The sequence below is a fragment of the Annulohypoxylon maeteangense genome (genome assembly GCF_022496945.1).
Source record: "Annulohypoxylon maeteangense strain CBS 123835 unplaced genomic scaffold GGS22scaffold_1, whole genome shotgun sequence".
Lineage (NCBI taxonomy): Eukaryota > Fungi > Ascomycota > Sordariomycetes > Xylariales > Hypoxylaceae > Annulohypoxylon > Annulohypoxylon maeteangense.
In genome coordinates, this window is record NW_025953248.1 from 1,476,225 (window position 1) to 1,493,341 (window position 17,117).

Genomic DNA, 17,117 nt, shown 5'->3' on the forward strand with positions numbered 1-17,117 from the left:
CGAAATTAAAAATAACATGTTTAATTTAATTATATCGTTTTAACCGCATTTATTTATAATTTTACACGAAAATTATTAAAATAATTATCGATTATAAATTAATGTAAAAAATAATAAATTAAATATTTTTAAAAACGATTAATATAAATAAAATAAATTCGAAATTAATTATTATTTTAGCTTTTTTATTTTAATTTAATTTAAAAATATATTATATCGCCGGTAAATTTAACTTAATATTAAATGTTTTATTAAAATTATTTACGATTTATAATATTTTAAACGTTAAAGAAAAAACATAAGAAAATAAATTAATATTTAAAAATATTATAAACGATATTACGGTAAATAATAACGAAATAATATATTTTATATTAAAAATTGAAATATTAATAAAATTTCGCGACCGAATTATAACCGGATATAATTATAACTAAAAATTAAAAAAAATGAAAAAAATTTTAACGAAAATAAAACGAAATAAAAAAAATATAGCTTAATAATACCGATATAAATTAAAAAATAATTTAATATATTATATTACGACGAACGGTAAAAAACGTTTTATAATTTTATTAAATTATATTTAAAAACTTTTAACTTTAATTTACGATATAAAATATTATTTCGGTTTTAAACGTATATATTATAAGTTAAAATATATTTAATTATAAAATATATCGAAAAAAATTTAAAAATATATCGCTTAATATTTCGATTATATTAAAAATAAAATAAATAAATTTAAAATAAAAAATTAATTAATTTTTATAAACTTTTTAATAATATTATATTATATAATCGCTTAAAATTTTATTATTAATTTATCGAAAGTAAAAGTAGTTTTTTTATTTTAATTTATAAAAAAATATAAATATTTTAATTTTTTATTTATTATTATATGTAAATTTAATAAAAAAGTTATTTTAATATTAAAAAATGTTATATATAAAACTGAAAATTAAATATTATAATTATTAAAAACATTATAATTATACGATTAAAAAATATTAATAAAAATAATATCCGATCGCGATTCGAAATTTATATTAAATATATAGTAATTTTTTTTTACGAAAATAAAAATTAAACTCGTAATAAATATTACGTATTATTTTTAAATAAATGATTAATTAAAAAAAAGAAATTAAAAAATCGAATTTACGTTACGATATTACGTTACGATAATAAATATTTTATAAATTAATATTATTTTAATTTTATAATATAATATTAATAATGTTTATTTATTTATTTTCGAAAAATCGTTAAATGAAATCGTTTTAAATTTTAAATTAAAAATAACTTTTAATTTATTAAAAATACTAGTTAATGTTTTTAATTACGAAGTAATTAAAAAATAATATTAAAAAAAAACGAAAAAAACGATTAATTATATAATTATAAACGCGAAAATTTAATATAATAAAAAATATAAAAATATAAATTTTAAAATTAACGAAACGATATATTTACGATTATATAAAAAATATTAATTATTAAACGTTAAAAATAAAAAATTTAAAATTTAAAAAATTAAATTTTTAATAATTATAAAAAAAATCGAAAATATAATATACGAATTAAATATTTTTAATAATTAAAAAATTTATAAAATCGTAAACATATTTTAATTATATAAAATCCCGTAAAATTAAGATTTTTATAAACGCCGTATTTTTACGTTTAATTATATCGTTATTAAAAAAAATATAAATAAATAATAATTATACGAAATAAAAAAATTATTATAATAACGAATTAATAAATAAAAAAATAAAATAATATTAAAATATTTAATTCGTTAAAAAAGTTTTTCGGTTATTTACGATTAATAATATACGAAAAAACTTTTATTATAAAACGTTATAAAATTAATTTATAAATAAAATATAAAAAATTTTATAAATTTTAATAAAATAAAAATTATAAATTTATAAAAAACGACATAAAAAAACTTAATTAAATTAAAAAAAAAAGTTTAATTTATTATTAAAATTACGATAATTTTTAATATTAACGAGTTTTAATTTTTTAAATTTTTATTTTTTTAAACGTTAAAATTTATATTATTTTTATTATTATTTAAAAAAAATAATTTTATAATTTTATTACTTATTCGTAAAAAACTAAAACGAAAATTAACGAAACGTTAATATTTTTATAAAAAACCGGAAAATTAATAAAACATAATAAATAATACGAAAAAAAAAAACATTTCATATATAACTCGAAATTTAATATAAAAAATCTTTTCTTATATTTTTATTTTATTTTAAATTTTTTTTTTATTTAATAATTATTATTCATTTTTTTATATAAATAATTTTATAAAACGCGTAAATTCGTAAATGCGTAAATTTATAAATTTATAAATTTATAAATTTATAAATTATAAATTATAAATTAATAAATTTAATAATAAATTAATAATAATAAATATTATAATAATAAATTAAATAATAATTTTAAATTAATAAAATAATAAAATAATAAAATAATAAAATAATAAATTCGGTAATTTATAAATAATAAAAAAAATAACGAAAAAAAATAAATAAAAAAACTTATTTAAATATAATTTTTTAATAATTATTTTAATTTTTTAATAATTATTTTAACTTTTTAATAATTATTTTAATTTTTTAATAATTATTAATATATAAATCATTTATAAACGAAAGATTAAATATAATAATGAATAATGATTTTCGAAGAAATTAATTATTATTAGTTAACGGTAGTTCCCGGTATGGTAAGTATGTAAGCACGCGGCACATTTTGGCATAAAGGCGAAGTATCAAATATTTGACATGTACTTCGTATTATCGTGGAATATCTGGAGGTTAGAGCTAAATCGAGTCTCGGCTCAATGATAGACCACAATTATTCGCAAATACAACAAAACACCTAAGTATAACCGGTTCATGATTCATCTCTCATCATTTGGCGTTATTGTTTCTTTGACTCTTCCGAGTTCATTCGAGTTTTATAATCTCGAGGGCTTTCGAAGAACTGCGGCTCGCTACCCCACATTCCTCGTTTCTTCTCCTTTGCCTTCATCTCTGCAGCCTTGTATTTCTCTTCAAGGCCACCAAACTCCGCGCCACTCTTGGCCTCGTAGGTTGTAGCCAGGCCTCTCTTTAGCATTTCCAAGCCAACGTCGCGACGGAGCAGGAACCGTCTCACGAATACGGTAGCGACAACACGATCATACTGATCACGCTTGTAAATTTTGGCACGCACCCGTCGACCAAGTATATAACTAGATAACCATGCCAGAGCGTCTGTCGAGTACGGTTGGGCGGGTCGTCCAAAGTGAGCGCCTTCTGGTGCATCAACTCCAGCAAGGCGTATGGGAATCTAACGTAAGTAAGGTCAGCGATGAAAAGATACCGATATGAGGAATATATTGAGTTCCGGATGTGCTTACCGTCATATTTTTCAAATCGATCTTCTTGGTGGGTACTCTACGTAGCCAACCCCAGCCGGCCAAACGACCGCCGGGCGTATGGTACAGGTGGAAGTTGTCACCATCTCCAACGCTTGTAACCCGACCGAATAGACTTCTCTTCCTGAAAAATGCCGGTTGTATGTAGGTGGCCCCAGGTATTCGGCGCAGGTATGAACGGTAGATCTGTAAGGACGCGATGACGGTTGTTGTCACAAGCAAAGTTGGGACCCAGTTTCTAGGGTCTTTATAGTGTTGCCAGTCGGTTCCATTTAGACTTTCGTCCCAGGAGACTGACTGCCTCGAAGACTCATCATCTTTCTTGGAGGCAGAAGTAAAAGGCCATACCATAATGGTTATGACTTGAGGAAGTCAGCGACCAACCCCGAGAATCAAATGGAGAGAGTTGTCGAGTATATGAAGTCTTGTAAACCAAGCTTATGATGCACAATTGGCGGTGATGAAACCCCCGCGACTTTACCGAATAGAGCAAAAAATTAGCCTTATCTTATCTCTTCCTTCAATGTACTGTAACTCCGGGTGGCAGGGTGGATCCATTTATATCCCCCAGCTTGGTCCAGTCAAATGATCAGTGGATCAAGCATGTGTCGAGCATGTTGCAGAACCTAGGAAAGCCCCGTCGACGTCAATGTGCAGCTGTCGCCAACTTAATCTACATATATCTCTTGGTATATCTAGGTTGTTGTGCGTAGGAAGGAGCTACCCATTTGCCCATCTACCTAGTTAAAACACGAGCGATAAACTCCTAAGATTACATGTGGAAAGGGATCTGAAAAAGTGAAACACTGATATCTATTATCTCTCGCGGCTAGATACCAGCCCTAGACGTAAACATTTTCTTTCATCCATGATCTACACATATTCTCTAACCAACAATATCTATCCACGAAACCGAGGGACTTTTAAGCTTCGATTCTCTCTCCACGGCGATATCACAACCACGTCAACACAAAGTTACACTAAAACCCATCCGTACCACCATTCAATTGTCAGGGAAATTCCAACATTCTCTCAAATCGCCCACTTTTCAACCACATAAACACATATTACAACCATTAGCTAAACGGCTTAATGCTGTTCTATCAACGCTCATTAGTTTAAGTGGTATATTCATGATTACGGCGTATCTTGCAACTTACGTACCTAGATCATGAGTTGAGTCTTGGTTTAGGACAGGGTTTTTGTTTTTCTTTTGATGTGGATTTCTAAATTTTCATGATGCTCAATCCCCGTCGGCGAACGGTGCGGCTGCGAGAAGCAGAGGAACAGCCACTTTTAAATCGGAATGTTTTTGGCAACGCCCTAGACCAGGAGCCACTATTCAGTTGCAATACAAATCCTCATGCTCACCTCCCGGTGTATACGAATATCCACAGGATACGAAGGGACGTCATCAGCATAGTCGAAGATTACCTCACGCTGGAGCAATTAACAGATATTCGACTCAATATATCGGTTGTCCGACCCTTGGTAGACAAGCTTTATGAGCAGAATGACATATCTATCGGTACGTAGAAATATTCAAGGGCCTCAAGTCTTATAAACCATGGATATCTCACACCTAAACTGCCTCTACTCCCAACATGTAGCTAATTACTATATAGTTTACTGTTTACTCGTAAACAGATCTCAGTTCCTGCATGAACAAGAGCATATGACCAGTAGACAAAATGTTCATTTTACACGAGCAACACTTTGCGAGTTGGTAGCGACTCGTATATTAAGACGCTTCGGCGATGATAACCCAGGATCTGAAGGATTACTCCTTCTAGCGAACATCTTAGTGGCCGGGTTCGGCCCTTTTCAGAATGCACCTGAAGAAGTTCGTCAAGAGGCCTTTCTAGGACCTGCGCTGAGCCAAAATAGAACATTACCTGCCCTTGAAGTTGCTGTCTTAACTGGTAGCAAACATTTTCTCAGCTCGACACATTGCCAGAAGGTGTAAGTGGACATAGCCCATTCAATAGTGTGCAATGAAGCTCACATGTAGTAGGGTCAACGCGATTTATATTGGTCAGGTCATATATACCCCTTCTACATTTGGTAAGTATAATAATAAAATATTCACGTTATTTATAAAGCTAATGTGACTATAGTATGTGGAAATTTATTTCATTCTATTCAAGGCCTTCCATCTCCAAGTAAACATTCATATATGAGAGAACCTTTTTTGAGCTTTTAGAAGCCAATACTAACTTTACTAGTTGGATATGATACCGGACCGATACAAGCAGAAGCCCATATCGTTATATGAGCCACATGAGGCGCCCCTGCTGAACCAGTATCGTTTAATAGTGCCTCGTACGAGAAACATGTTGGAGATAACCCAATTCGTGATCCTCCTTATACTATACCTCCTATTCATGCTGGAGAGGAAGGCAGAGTACTTAAGCGTTCTGGAGGTTGCGTTTTCGGTTTATGCGTTCGGTTGGGTTCTAGATCAGTTTGCGACACTCCTTGCACATGGATGGTACGTCTGACCGATGCCCTCATCTTCAGTTTACTTATTAATGAAACAGGAACGTGTACACACAAAATTTGTGGTCTTTCTTAGATGTTATGTTTGCATTAGTCTATTGGGCCTATTTAATTTTGAGGCTTTACGGTTGGAAAAGCGGGCAACCCGAGCCAGGGCAACAAGCTCTCGACGTACTTGCTATGGGAGCCCCTGTACTCGTACCGCGACTAGCATTCAACCTACTCTCAGACAACTTGGTGTTTTTATCCTTACGATCGATGATGGCGGATTTCACTCTCCTGACGGCTTTGGCAGGTTGGTAAGTGTGCTTTGAATCATTGCTCACAATTGCCTTAAAGTAATTAGGAAACTAACGAGAACTAGGTGCTTTGGTGGGTTCTTGCTTTCCATGGTATGGCTAGCAGAAGGACGTCATAATATTGTGTAAGTTTTAGAACTTAAGAGATTACCAAATACTAATGATAAGCAGGACTATTAGTAAATGGATGCTATGGATCTGGTTTGGGTTGGATGGCACTGGCATTTCACGTTCTGTAGGTGAACATCATATATCACATGCACTCGTGTCTAATATGTTTATTCTAGACGGAATTCCACTGGCTTCTAGGACCAACTTTGATGATTACATTTGCGTTCTTGGGTAACACGCTATTCTTGACAATATTGGTGTCGATGCTCTCGAATACCTTCAGTACTATTGTCAGCAACGCCACCGCCGAGATCCAATTTCGAAAAGCCGTTTTAACCCTCGAAGGTGTGAAGAGTGATGCTATATTTGCATATCAGCCGCCGTTTAACATCATTGCCTTATTCGTTCTGGTTCCGATGCGATTTGTGGTTAGTCCCCGTTGGTTCCACAAGATCCATGTGGCAACGGTTAGGACAATCAACCTACCAGTGCTGCTCTTCATTGCCGTGGTAGAGAGGCGACTTTTATGGTCAGATACGGAGTTAGCGCAATATCCCACAGAGCAGCTGCCGAAGAAACGTCGTAGCCGAAGCTGGTTCTGGGAGAGATGGAGAATAACGAGCCACGGAGATATTCAAGCTGTATTTGATATTTCCCCCCCTGATTCGGTCGAGAACGATATTGCAGTTGACGATGAACTTACGCATCATATGATTCGGAGACAATTTGCCCGAAACCAGACCTCTACATTGGTAGAGCCGAGTAAGAAGCAGGACAATGGCGACGCGAATCAACAGCGACAAGAACGGCAGCAGCAGCAGCAGCAACCTCAAGAGCCACAAGAACCACAGTCATTTAAACCACCGAGCCGTAGAGACTCGATAGCCCCATATGGGATGCTGACGGAACAAATACGTGCTATTATGAGCGAATCATCCGAAATCGAAGATCTAACAAGCCGTCTGGGTTCATTGGAGCGTACTACTTCGAGGATTGAGGAGATGCTGACAAGGATATACAACAGTGATGATGATGACAGGAAGACCCAAGAATCATAGGGTTGACACAACTACATATGTACCTACATTTATATAAAGATGAATCGTTTTGAATTCTCGGGAGCGTAGGCGTACAACTTAAGACTAGCAAAATTGGGCTTGTATTAGAATTAAGCACTTCATATAGCATACACAATGAATACTACAACGGAAAATCGAGTCTCGGTGTCATATTAAATACAGTGTTCATATCGCCAGTTCATCACTAGGTACCTGATAGTGCTATGGCTACAATCCACACACATGGATGAGAGTGCCAAAGTATTTCCCCCAAGCATTGCCTGCTCGGTCCCCGCGCAACCAAAATAATATGTAATCGGAGACCCGAGGATAAGTTGGAAGGTACGGGAGGGTCTCGATAGTGTTTGCATTTGTAAGTAACTATTCGGACGGAAGGTGCAATTCGGACCCTGAGCTATAAGCGTCCTTGCACTCTTCCAACCTATTTCATTCCACACACCTAGGAAAACTTTGCAGCAAACACTTCTAAAATACATTACTACCAACTTATTAAACCACCTGCCCTGTCCTGCTCGAGGAAGACGGCATAATGTGCACAACCATCCGTACGTATAACCTCAAAAATATCTTATCAATGAAGACAAGATAATTGTCATGCCTCAACGTCACTCACTCCCCCCTTTCCCAGACCATCCAAGAAATTAAAGTTCGCTAACCCTCCCTCCCCTTCCTCCTTAGACTTCTGCAGCCGCTGCTGCCGACACCATTGGCTGCACATCTACCGCCCGTGCTGGCCCGGCCAGGGCTTCGATACGTGTCCCCAGTTCGGGGACGGCGTGGCGCGCGATGCGCCGCAGATCGTCTACGTCACGGGCTTGTGTCCCGCCTGCCTGATGCCGGGTTGCTACGACACGCACCGGGTTCGCATGATTATGGACATCAACCGTCGCTGGCGATGGGGCGCCGGCCCCAGTAGAGGCGACCCGGGCTGCGAGTGTGCTGTTATGTGAAGATGGGCTCGAGAGGGAGTTATCTAGCTGAGAGAGATGTGAGGGTGTTTCTTCATGGCTGGACTTGCTGATAGGTATGCTTGCGACCTGGTCATTTCCCTTCTGCAGCATGTCATATATGTGTGGCTAATTGATTGACACAGATCGTCGGTGATAGTCGCTGTGAATTGGTCGATTTTCACGATGATTTTGCATGGCAACGGATTCAATCCGTCCTATTGGAATGGGCGATGTGAGGCTTGCTCAGGGTATCGGTTGCGGTGATATTCGCCAAAGTTGGCGACAAATACCTATGAATCATGGTTAAAACCTGGGGATGTCTGCTCCCGTGGGACGTCCGACACGATATCAGCTGTGGTTGGGATAATGCTAAATTGGCATTCACAACGAATCAATAGACTCATCTCCCCTATCGCGTAGAGCCTAGGATATCACGTGCTCGTAACCTATTTCCCGATTAAAATTTTTACAGTTTGACTTAATTCTGTCGTCTTGACATTCCCTCGACCATCAACGGAGAAGAGATGCTTCCAACGCCCGACACGTCACACGTGGCGTACGAGAGGGTGTATGAACCAGCAGAAGATTCATTCCTACTATTAGATACGCTCTCGTCTACCGACCAGACAATATTTCTCCAAACTCGCTTTGGAGATGGATACGTTCCGTTGGTGGTGGAGATAGGATCCGGCTCGGGAGTAGTCATCGCCTTCGTCAACGCACACGCAAAAGTCCTCTTCGGATCCCGAAACGTTCTGGCAACCGCCGTTGACGTGAATGCTTACGCATGTAAGGCTACGGATGAGACAGCGAAGAAAGCCGCATCGGAAAACACAGCGTCGCATGGCATGTATCTTGGGGCTTCCCAAGGCGACCTAAGAACGCCCCTGAAAGATGGATCAGTAGATGTATTGATCTTCAACCCTCCATATGTCCCGACCCCGGAACTACCTAAGCAGCCGGGACTAGCGGACTTTCCACACCCGGATAAGAAACCGACGTTTGATGACGATTCATACATGCTCTCGCTATCATACGCGGGCGGTAGGGACGGGATGGAAACGACGGATAGGTTGATCAACAGCCTGCCTCAAGTACTATCGAAAAAAGGCTGCGCATACATCTTGCTCTGTGCGCAAAACAAGCCGGAGGAAGTCAAGGAGAGGATTCGAGCCTTTGGCGAGGCTTGGAACGTCGCGACTGTTGGGACAAGTGGGAAAAAGGCCGGATGGGAAAGACTGCAGATCATCAGGATCTGGATAGAGTAAACACGTAAGATCTTTGGGTGGTGTGCCAATGGGACTTTATTATTTCTTGTGAGCCCTCAGCTCTTCATGTGAAAATAGTAGGTGCAAAGGAGCCATACCAGCTTTTGCCATTCTTTATGGTTTTCATGTGCCCCCCAACGCCGTAAGAGCAATGCCCACTCACTCCGTACTCGAGTATAGCATTTCCATTGCCTGAACTGCAAGCTGCCTACCTTCTCCTATCACGTCGAAGGCGCAGCTATGCCGTAAAATTATTTACCAACAATCCATCAGAACTAACGACCTGTTCAAGGTCTGCCTCGGCCACGACCACGTCCTCGTCCTCTGCCCCTGCCGCGTCCTCCACCCCGGGTGCCTCGATCTGCTGCCTCCTTGCGAGCCTTGTTCTTGGGCTTCACCGAGTCGTCAATGAGAAGGGTATCGAGGGGAAGCGAATCGGGAAGAATGAAGTATCGAATGGTAGATCCTCGGATGTTCATCGTGTCAAGAGGGATGGGATCTTGACCGCGTGGAGTCATCTTCACCGTTCGCAAGGCGGTGTTCATTAGTGGGGAGACCGACGTGATTGTGCCATGTACGATGGTTCCTAATGAAGAGCTTGGTTAGTTCTTGCATTGGCGAAGGGAAAGGAGAGAAGCGGTGCGCGTACCATTCTTGAGCTCAATCGTCACCGTCTCGTTGGCACATTTCATCAAGAATCTGGAAAAAAAAAACATCGCGGTTAGCATTGGAGCCGTAGATGTAGCTTCGTGACATGGATGATTTAACACATGATTATGCGCCGAAAATAATTTGATTTAGCTTACCTGACGAGCTTCATCTTGACCGATTGCTAATAGCTTTGCGAAACCAAGAAAATTAAGTCGTGTGTTGCTATGCGGCGTGATGTAAAGCTTATAAGTTTGAGGTAAGTCGGTCGCGTTTAAGAGAGCTTGGATAAAGTACTTAGCAAAGTTCCACGACTGTGAAAATTGAAGTTCGTTATCACTATTCGAGACTAGTCACGTGATGGATTATGTAGCTTATTTTGAAAGATACGTACCTAAGTACCTAAGTGCCTGAAATATCCTCAATCGTCACCTCCGCAGCCCCAGTAATCTCAGGCCGCTATGCTATGTACCTATGTACCTAAATGTATGAATTGAACGGTAACAATCGCCTTGATAAAATGTGAATATAGAGGTCCAGAAGATACTAGAAATAAAATGCGATGATGGTATAAACTCTAAAGGTTCTGAAACAGGTATATAATGCCATTATGCCGCCGACCCCAACTAGCTACATACGCTCGTGCAAATGCTTCCTCCTAACATCCTATATCGGTTCATCGTAATCGTTGGATTTGTGAATTCGTGAATTCATTTGTCCTTCTCATTTTCATTCTCGGATACCTTTTCCCATTCATCTTCTGTACTGGCACTAGATTTTGTTCCTGACGAGGATGACGGTTCTGTACGGAGCTTTAACTCCCCTGTCTGCTCCGTAACTTCTAACTCTTTGCTTGCCAATGTTGCTTTACTTTTCGGAATAAAGGCTGTCTCTACTTCGGTCTCACTGTCTTCTGATGATTTCACTGCCGCGGCTCGTTCAGAACGTGCCTTTTCCCTAGCCTCCTTTGCCTGGGCGACTCTTAACTCGGCCGCAAACCAGTTGATAGCCCACCAGAGTCCTCCACACAAGAACGACAGTATTATGAAATGGATACTGTATGTTGCGACCAACAGGAGAAGAAGGACGAGCTGGAGACAGGCAAAGGTGGCATTGGTTGCAACTAGGAGTGTCGGTGTTGTACCGGGAGTGAAGATGGACTCCCAGAGATCCTGCATGAAGCTAGCCATGATTTTCAACACAGATCAAGTCTCGGTATGTAGATGCGACAAGTTCTGTGCGGGGTGGATCGATATGCGACAACAAAAGATTGTTCGAATGCTTGCTAGTAATCTAAGTTTTGTAAAGTCAGTATAGACGAGAGAGTAAGATGAGCAGAAGACAGCAACAAGCCAGATGGAAACTGATGTGACAGAGACATATTTAAAACTAACTTTGGTTTAAGGCCAACGTGTTGTTAGGCAGTGACCAAGGCAGTCATCTAGTCATAGAAAGACAGGACACGGCGCAAGAAAACTGGCAGATTTAGCCACAAGACAAACCGCGCGACTAAAGGAACAAAAACAACCTGGAAAGTTGAGCGGGGCAGTGAACATTTGAAGGGCAAGCTCCCTACCAGAAAATCCCCGGAACCTAGAACGTCAAAAGATAGCTAGTCATCGACCGATGCACGGTAACAAATAAGAATAGTCTATGATGAATACAGGTCGCAAGAGTCTACTAGATAGACTTATACATATAAAATATTTAAGAATAAAGAGGTTGGGGAAGAACCGAGAGGTAACAAGGAGGGAAAGGAGGACGTATCGTCGTAATAAAGGATAAGACGTTGAGGGCAGGTACCAGTTGTACCAGTGAAAAGATGCACGGGTAGATTATGGAGAGTTATGGAGAGGCGGGGCTTTGGAGGGGCTCAGGTTGCAACTTCAGTTACCTAAACCTGACCCATGCTAACCTTATCGTTCAAATCGTTTAAAACGGGCAATATCTGCCCAGTGGGCAGGCAATTCGGGAAGATCCAATAAAGTAAATCATTAAGTTTTCTCACCGAAGAAAAGAACTAGGTACCGTGAAGATGAAAGATTCGTAAAATATATCCATTCTCATCGGGTGTGTTAGATGTCAGAATAATGTAATCGCTATCTACTACCAAATGTGTCAAAGGATATAGACTAAGATGGATTATGGAAGCCGAGGTATGCGTGAGGAAGCTACGATTATTAGTACCTACCTATTACATAGAAATATCATGGATGGGTTATCGAGCTCACTTACATACTCTCATACTACTAGGTAGATAAATATATAGGTAGGTAGTTTCATACTCATACTATTTCTTTAAATAATTATCTAGAACGCTACTTGACAAGAACCAAAATTGAGGCTATCAATTACCATCAATTCTCCGGATATTGAAGTTCATCAAGTTGTAAGCAATATGTACATACATGTACATACCAGGTATTCTATGCGACATCGCGCAGCAAGTACCTACCCAAGACTATCGATAACCAGTCGTTGTACCAGTGCTGCCTTCCTACCGTGGGTCGTAGAAGGTATCCCGCCGATCATTTTCGGGTGAAGGTGCTAACCTTATTGTTTTACGCGCCCATATGCCCCGTGCCTACCCATGCTGCCATGCAACAGGCCAATTAGAAGCACGTAATTCTACAATTCTACGTATTTCTGCCAAAGGAGTCAAAAGTCAAGTACAGATCCAGCTCCAACCTACCTAGCCTTACCACTGATCTCATGAAAATACACAATACATACATCCTACCCGTAAACATCAATACGCATCTTTATCACATTATTACCTTACCACTGACAATTCAGGTGACACTCTTCATTCTTCTACACCGTCCACCAAATTTACTCTTTGTTTAATCGTCTAGGTACATTAGCACTTAGCACTTAGTACTTAGTTTCCAGATCGCCGTCTTAAACCACATTGACGCACGTCAATACATCCATATCTTTTCAGCCGACTCGTACTCCTTCTACCTACTTATTAGATCGCCGGAAGCTATTATTAGCGTCCATTCTGCGCGATACTGTGACATTGTCTCCGTGGTCGTTTTATTCGGACTCTAATTAGCAGTATCGATCATCTTCGACTGCGCCCACCAATTCTTGACAGCATGCGACCCGATGTTTAGGGCGCCTTTAATACTGAGCGACATCACAAATTAGGGAAAGTGACAACGAAGAAGCATCATGGCTAACAGTCCGGATTCAAGCCACTCCAACCTGAAGGAGTCGTTGGTTTCGCATACGCAGACACGGCAAGAGAATGGACAGCACCTACCCGAATCATCATCCGACTTGACTGTGCGCGAGCTGCCTATGCCGAACTTGTCGAAACTTCTTAGAGATAAGGGACCCGAGTGGGAAGCAATAGGAGCTAAGCCGAGACCATTACAACTTCTCGATCTTCCTGTCGACATCCTAAGACTCATCGTGAAGGAGGCAAGTCTTAGATACCTACCTAGGTCATAGACTCTACAACGATATTCTAACTATTATTATTTAGGTTACTCATACGAATGATCTTACCTCATTAACCTTGACAAACTCCACACTCTACTACCTGACAATACCACAGATATATGCCCGGTTCGATATTGTCTGGCCCGATGACACCGTCCCTACGTCCGACAGCAAAAATGTCGATGCGCTTACATACGGACTAGCTACCCTATGCTTGGGTAGTAAGTTCGCCCAGAGGTCGAGATGGCTACGAGGAAGCTCTGGGTATGATGACCCTTCCAAGAGGCTCGCAGACAATCAATACGCAAGATATACACGTAAATTTTCGCTTGGTAATGGGCCTAAAGACTGGACATCCGAGTACATGGTTACTAAAGAGAGCGGAAAGATGCTTGGAACGTTAGTGGCCATTGCCGTCGGAAAGATGATCAACTTAGAGACGTTTGTGTGGGATATGCCTACTGGTGTTCTGTCAGAAGTCTTTATGGCTCTCGCATCCCTTCAGGATCATTACGTCAAAGGCGAACCCAAGCTCGAGAAGGTCTGGATCCGTTGGCATGACAATTCTGAGATTCCCGATGCTTCGTCGTCTATTTCTAGTCCGATCCAACCCCCTCCACCACCGCCTCTAGCTGTTCCACCTCTAGGAAGTACAATGACACCTGTCGGCAATACACTACCTAGTGATTTTCACCCATCTGTGACACAGCCGATCAAGTATTCAGAGAGCCAGGTCGAGTATCCGACCTTCAGTGTTTTACCGCCTTTGAAGAGCTTGACGGTTTTAGACATTGATGAACTTGCCTACCTAGATGAGATGTCAGTACTTATCGAGCGTTCGAAACCTTGCCTCCGAGAACTTCGAGTGGGAATCTCGCAAAAATCTCGAATGGCCGACTTTGCGCAGGCGTGGGATAGTTATGCGCTGCAACAAGTCGATCATAATGCTCGTTGGCCCGGCGAAAGTAGAATTGGCGATAGGAGATTAGGTGGTGTTCTGGGAGTTCTCGTCGGCAGAATATATGACATTCGACGAAAATCTGCGAAGCTCCGAGAGAAAGAACCAACAATCCCCTCTCAAGGACAGGGCTCTACATCGCAGCTTAACGGGGCCGAGGAATTCGGCTCCAGTTCCAATGCCGCGCATGCCCCACTCACCACGATGGGTGCGATCGGTACATCATATCAGGAGACTCAGTGGTCATATAATGACTCTCACGAATCGCGCACGGAGAGAAAACGTCTCGATGGAAAGCTCCAGCTGGAAACGTTAGAGCTCGAGCGAGTACCGCTGTCGCTACAGGTTTGCACAAAAGCGATCGACTGGAGTGTTCTGACAAGTCTCACCATCATAGACTGCATGTTCGTTGATCACCTCTGGAGAACTCTCAGAAGGCAATTTCATCCTACATCCCCGGTCCATGGCGCACCTACTGGCGCGCCGACCCAGTATCACCTTGCATTGAAACACATACATACAGATAATGCTTCGAGTACTCTCATTAGTTTCATTAAAGAAACACTCGCACCAAATAGTTTGGAGGTCCTTTTCTTGCAAGATCGACGACGCACACCGCTTCCAGCTGTGAAACTTGACCAGATATTCAAGGGAGCGATAAAACGGCATAAATCAAGCCTAAAGAAGCTTCTCCTTGATAGCTCGGACGAATCAGGAGAAGGCCGGCGCTGGTCAAGCTGGGTGCTTAGTAGTGAAATAGTTTCGTACATTACAAGTGGGAAAATGCCGAATTTGAAGGAGCTCTCCGCGGCATTTGATTACAAGGACTGGGTAAGCGAAAGCGCTCCTCTGAGCTTCCTGCACTGCTTTTGACGAGTGAAAACTGACAGTTTTTGTGCTACAGCACCCGTTCCTTCAGCGACTGCCAAACATCCCGCAGCTTCGCTCTCTACACATCCCTTTCATGATGGAGCACATCGCTAGCTTCGAGCCAAAGGAGCTTGCGCTCCAGCTCGTTGACATCATCACATTGCGAACAGAAATCCAGCTTTGCTACGTAGGTATAGGGTCCAAATGCTTCGAAATATTAGAGACCCGACCAAGTGATATTAGTAGTGGCAATACGGGCAGTGGAAACCAGGGGCAAGGTGCCATTGTGATCGAGGAAGACGATGACAATGAAGATGACGGTAGTGAGGCTGACGAAGAGACGGAAGAGGACGAGGATGATGTGAACGATGACAATAGTAACGGGAGTCAAGCGGACGCTGGGGATGACTTAACAGATGTATCCGATGACGCTGAGTCTGAGGCAGACTCGGTACAAGAGGGTGATTTGGGTGGGTCAGCCGCACGGTTTCGTTTACGTGAGATACTGTTTTACGACGACAAGGTGGCTATATTCAAGGCGAGACATGCCAGGCTATGAACTATGACTCGATGCTTTAGAGCTTAGGAGTTTCGTTATATCGTATTTATTATTGAGGGAGCCTCAATGGGAACACGGCTCTATTTCGGGACACAAAGCGGGTTTATTATTTTATTTTTCTAAAAAAGCGTTCTAGAAGCAGTAAAAGGTGGGATATGAAAAGTCGGGCTCCTATTTGCCTCTCACCGACGGGAATTCAAGATTGTGCCCGATCAGTTGGGTTTCGCATTGTTGTCACCGTCTCGAAAAGAAAAAATCTAATAAAATGCAAGGGGGGCAGTTCAGAGCTGAGAGCTATCGAATAGTGCTGAAGAATACGCCACTGCTGAGCTGTATCGACCCGCTACATGCTAGATCTAGTCAGGCCCCTAGTCAGTATTATTATGTAGGGCCATGTAGGGACATGTAAGGCCATGTAAGGCCAGTAACGTCAGTCAGGGCTGGCAGGGTTGCTTACAATCGAATCACTGCGTCGGAATCGTACAGTCCGCCAAGCTAGCTAGCAGACGGTGGCCTTCCGGCTCCAATGAGGCCTAATGCAGGAACTGGGCTGCTGGGACTATCAAAGTCACAATCCAAATCCTTGTCTCCTCATAGTATTCTCATAGTACTCCCATACTATCCTATACAGGTCACTGTACTATCCTGTACTAAGTACTGTTTTCTTGTCCTTCACCGTACCCAGCATCTCTCACGGTCATACAAGGGTCGCTTTACCGCCATCTCACCTTGCAAAATCCTTTCAGCCCCCGAAGCAGGTACTCAGAAAGAGGACCCATTCGCAAGGAAACATTTAGGGATTAGATGTTTTTTATTATTATTTATTTTTTAGTCTATGCTGTTGTCCGTCAGAATATCGAAATTAGTACATTGTATATGTGTGTCTCATGCTCACCGATAGTTGGTGCGGTTTTTTTCCTTTGTCCTAGAACCGGAAAGGCTTGTTGCAGAAAGATGCACCAAACATACAACACT

At 40.4% G+C, this 17,117-nt stretch overlaps 6 protein-coding genes across 6 annotated transcripts; 3 read left to right on the forward strand and 3 right to left on the reverse strand.

Moving 5' to 3' along the window:
• Positions 1-2,805: 2,805 nt before the first annotated feature.
• On the reverse strand, positions 2,806-3,948 carry GGS22DRAFT_149431 (SNase-domain-containing protein). The gene is made up of 2 exons (XM_047959142.1): positions 3,434-3,948; positions 2,806-3,363 (listed from the first exon to the last, which is right to left on the reverse strand). Exons 1-2 carry the CDS (start codon positions 3,800-3,802, stop codon positions 2,953-2,955), a joined length of 780 nt encoding a protein of 259 aa, XP_047823728.1. The 5' UTR covers positions 3,803-3,948; the 3' UTR covers positions 2,806-2,952.
• Positions 3,949-4,135: 187 nt separating this feature from the next.
• GGS22DRAFT_194208 (nonselective cation channel) lies at positions 4,136-7,418 on the forward strand (the record flags this gene model as incomplete). Its single annotated transcript, XM_047965471.1, has 9 exons — positions 4,136-4,979; positions 5,077-5,413; positions 5,466-5,490; positions 5,569-5,613; positions 5,677-5,942; positions 5,992-6,249; positions 6,315-6,374; positions 6,421-6,484; positions 6,537-7,418. The coding sequence occupies exons 1-9, from the start codon at positions 4,688-4,690 to the stop codon at positions 7,416-7,418; spliced, it is 2,229 nt and encodes a 742-aa protein (XP_047823729.1). The 5' UTR covers positions 4,136-4,687.
• Positions 7,419-8,707: 1,289 nt separating this feature from the next.
• GGS22DRAFT_5732 (methyltransferase domain-containing protein) lies at positions 8,708-9,801 on the forward strand. The gene has a single exon (XM_047967447.1). It carries the CDS (start codon positions 8,914-8,916, stop codon positions 9,655-9,657), a length of 744 nt encoding a protein of 247 aa, XP_047823730.1. The 5' UTR covers positions 8,708-8,913; the 3' UTR covers positions 9,658-9,801.
• A 26-nt stretch (positions 9,802-9,827) lies between these two features.
• GGS22DRAFT_5750 (Sm-like ribonucleoprotein) lies at positions 9,828-10,593 on the reverse strand. Its single transcript, XM_047967452.1, has 3 exons — positions 10,464-10,593; positions 10,307-10,356; positions 9,828-10,243 (listed from the first exon to the last, which is right to left on the reverse strand). The coding sequence occupies exons 1-3, from the start codon at positions 10,475-10,477 to the stop codon at positions 9,945-9,947; spliced, it is 363 nt and encodes a 120-aa protein (XP_047823731.1). The 5' UTR covers positions 10,478-10,593; the 3' UTR covers positions 9,828-9,944.
• Positions 10,594-10,696: 103 nt separating this feature from the next.
• GGS22DRAFT_149439 (Pkr1-domain-containing protein) lies at positions 10,697-12,070 on the reverse strand. The gene is made up of 2 exons (XM_047959143.1): positions 11,700-12,070; positions 10,697-11,598 (listed from the first exon to the last, which is right to left on the reverse strand). The coding sequence occupies exon 2, from the start codon at positions 11,493-11,495 to the stop codon at positions 11,016-11,018; it is 480 nt and encodes a 159-aa protein (XP_047823732.1). The 5' UTR covers positions 11,496-11,598; positions 11,700-12,070; the 3' UTR covers positions 10,697-11,015.
• Positions 12,071-13,317: 1,247 nt separating this feature from the next.
• Positions 13,318-16,675, forward strand: GGS22DRAFT_5775 (uncharacterized protein). Its single transcript, XM_047967456.1, has 3 exons — positions 13,318-13,734; positions 13,799-15,544; positions 15,618-16,675. The coding sequence occupies exons 1-3, from the start codon at positions 13,483-13,485 to the stop codon at positions 16,140-16,142; spliced, it is 2,523 nt and encodes an 840-aa protein (XP_047823733.1). The 5' UTR covers positions 13,318-13,482; the 3' UTR covers positions 16,143-16,675.
• Positions 16,676-17,117: the final 442 nt, after the last annotated feature.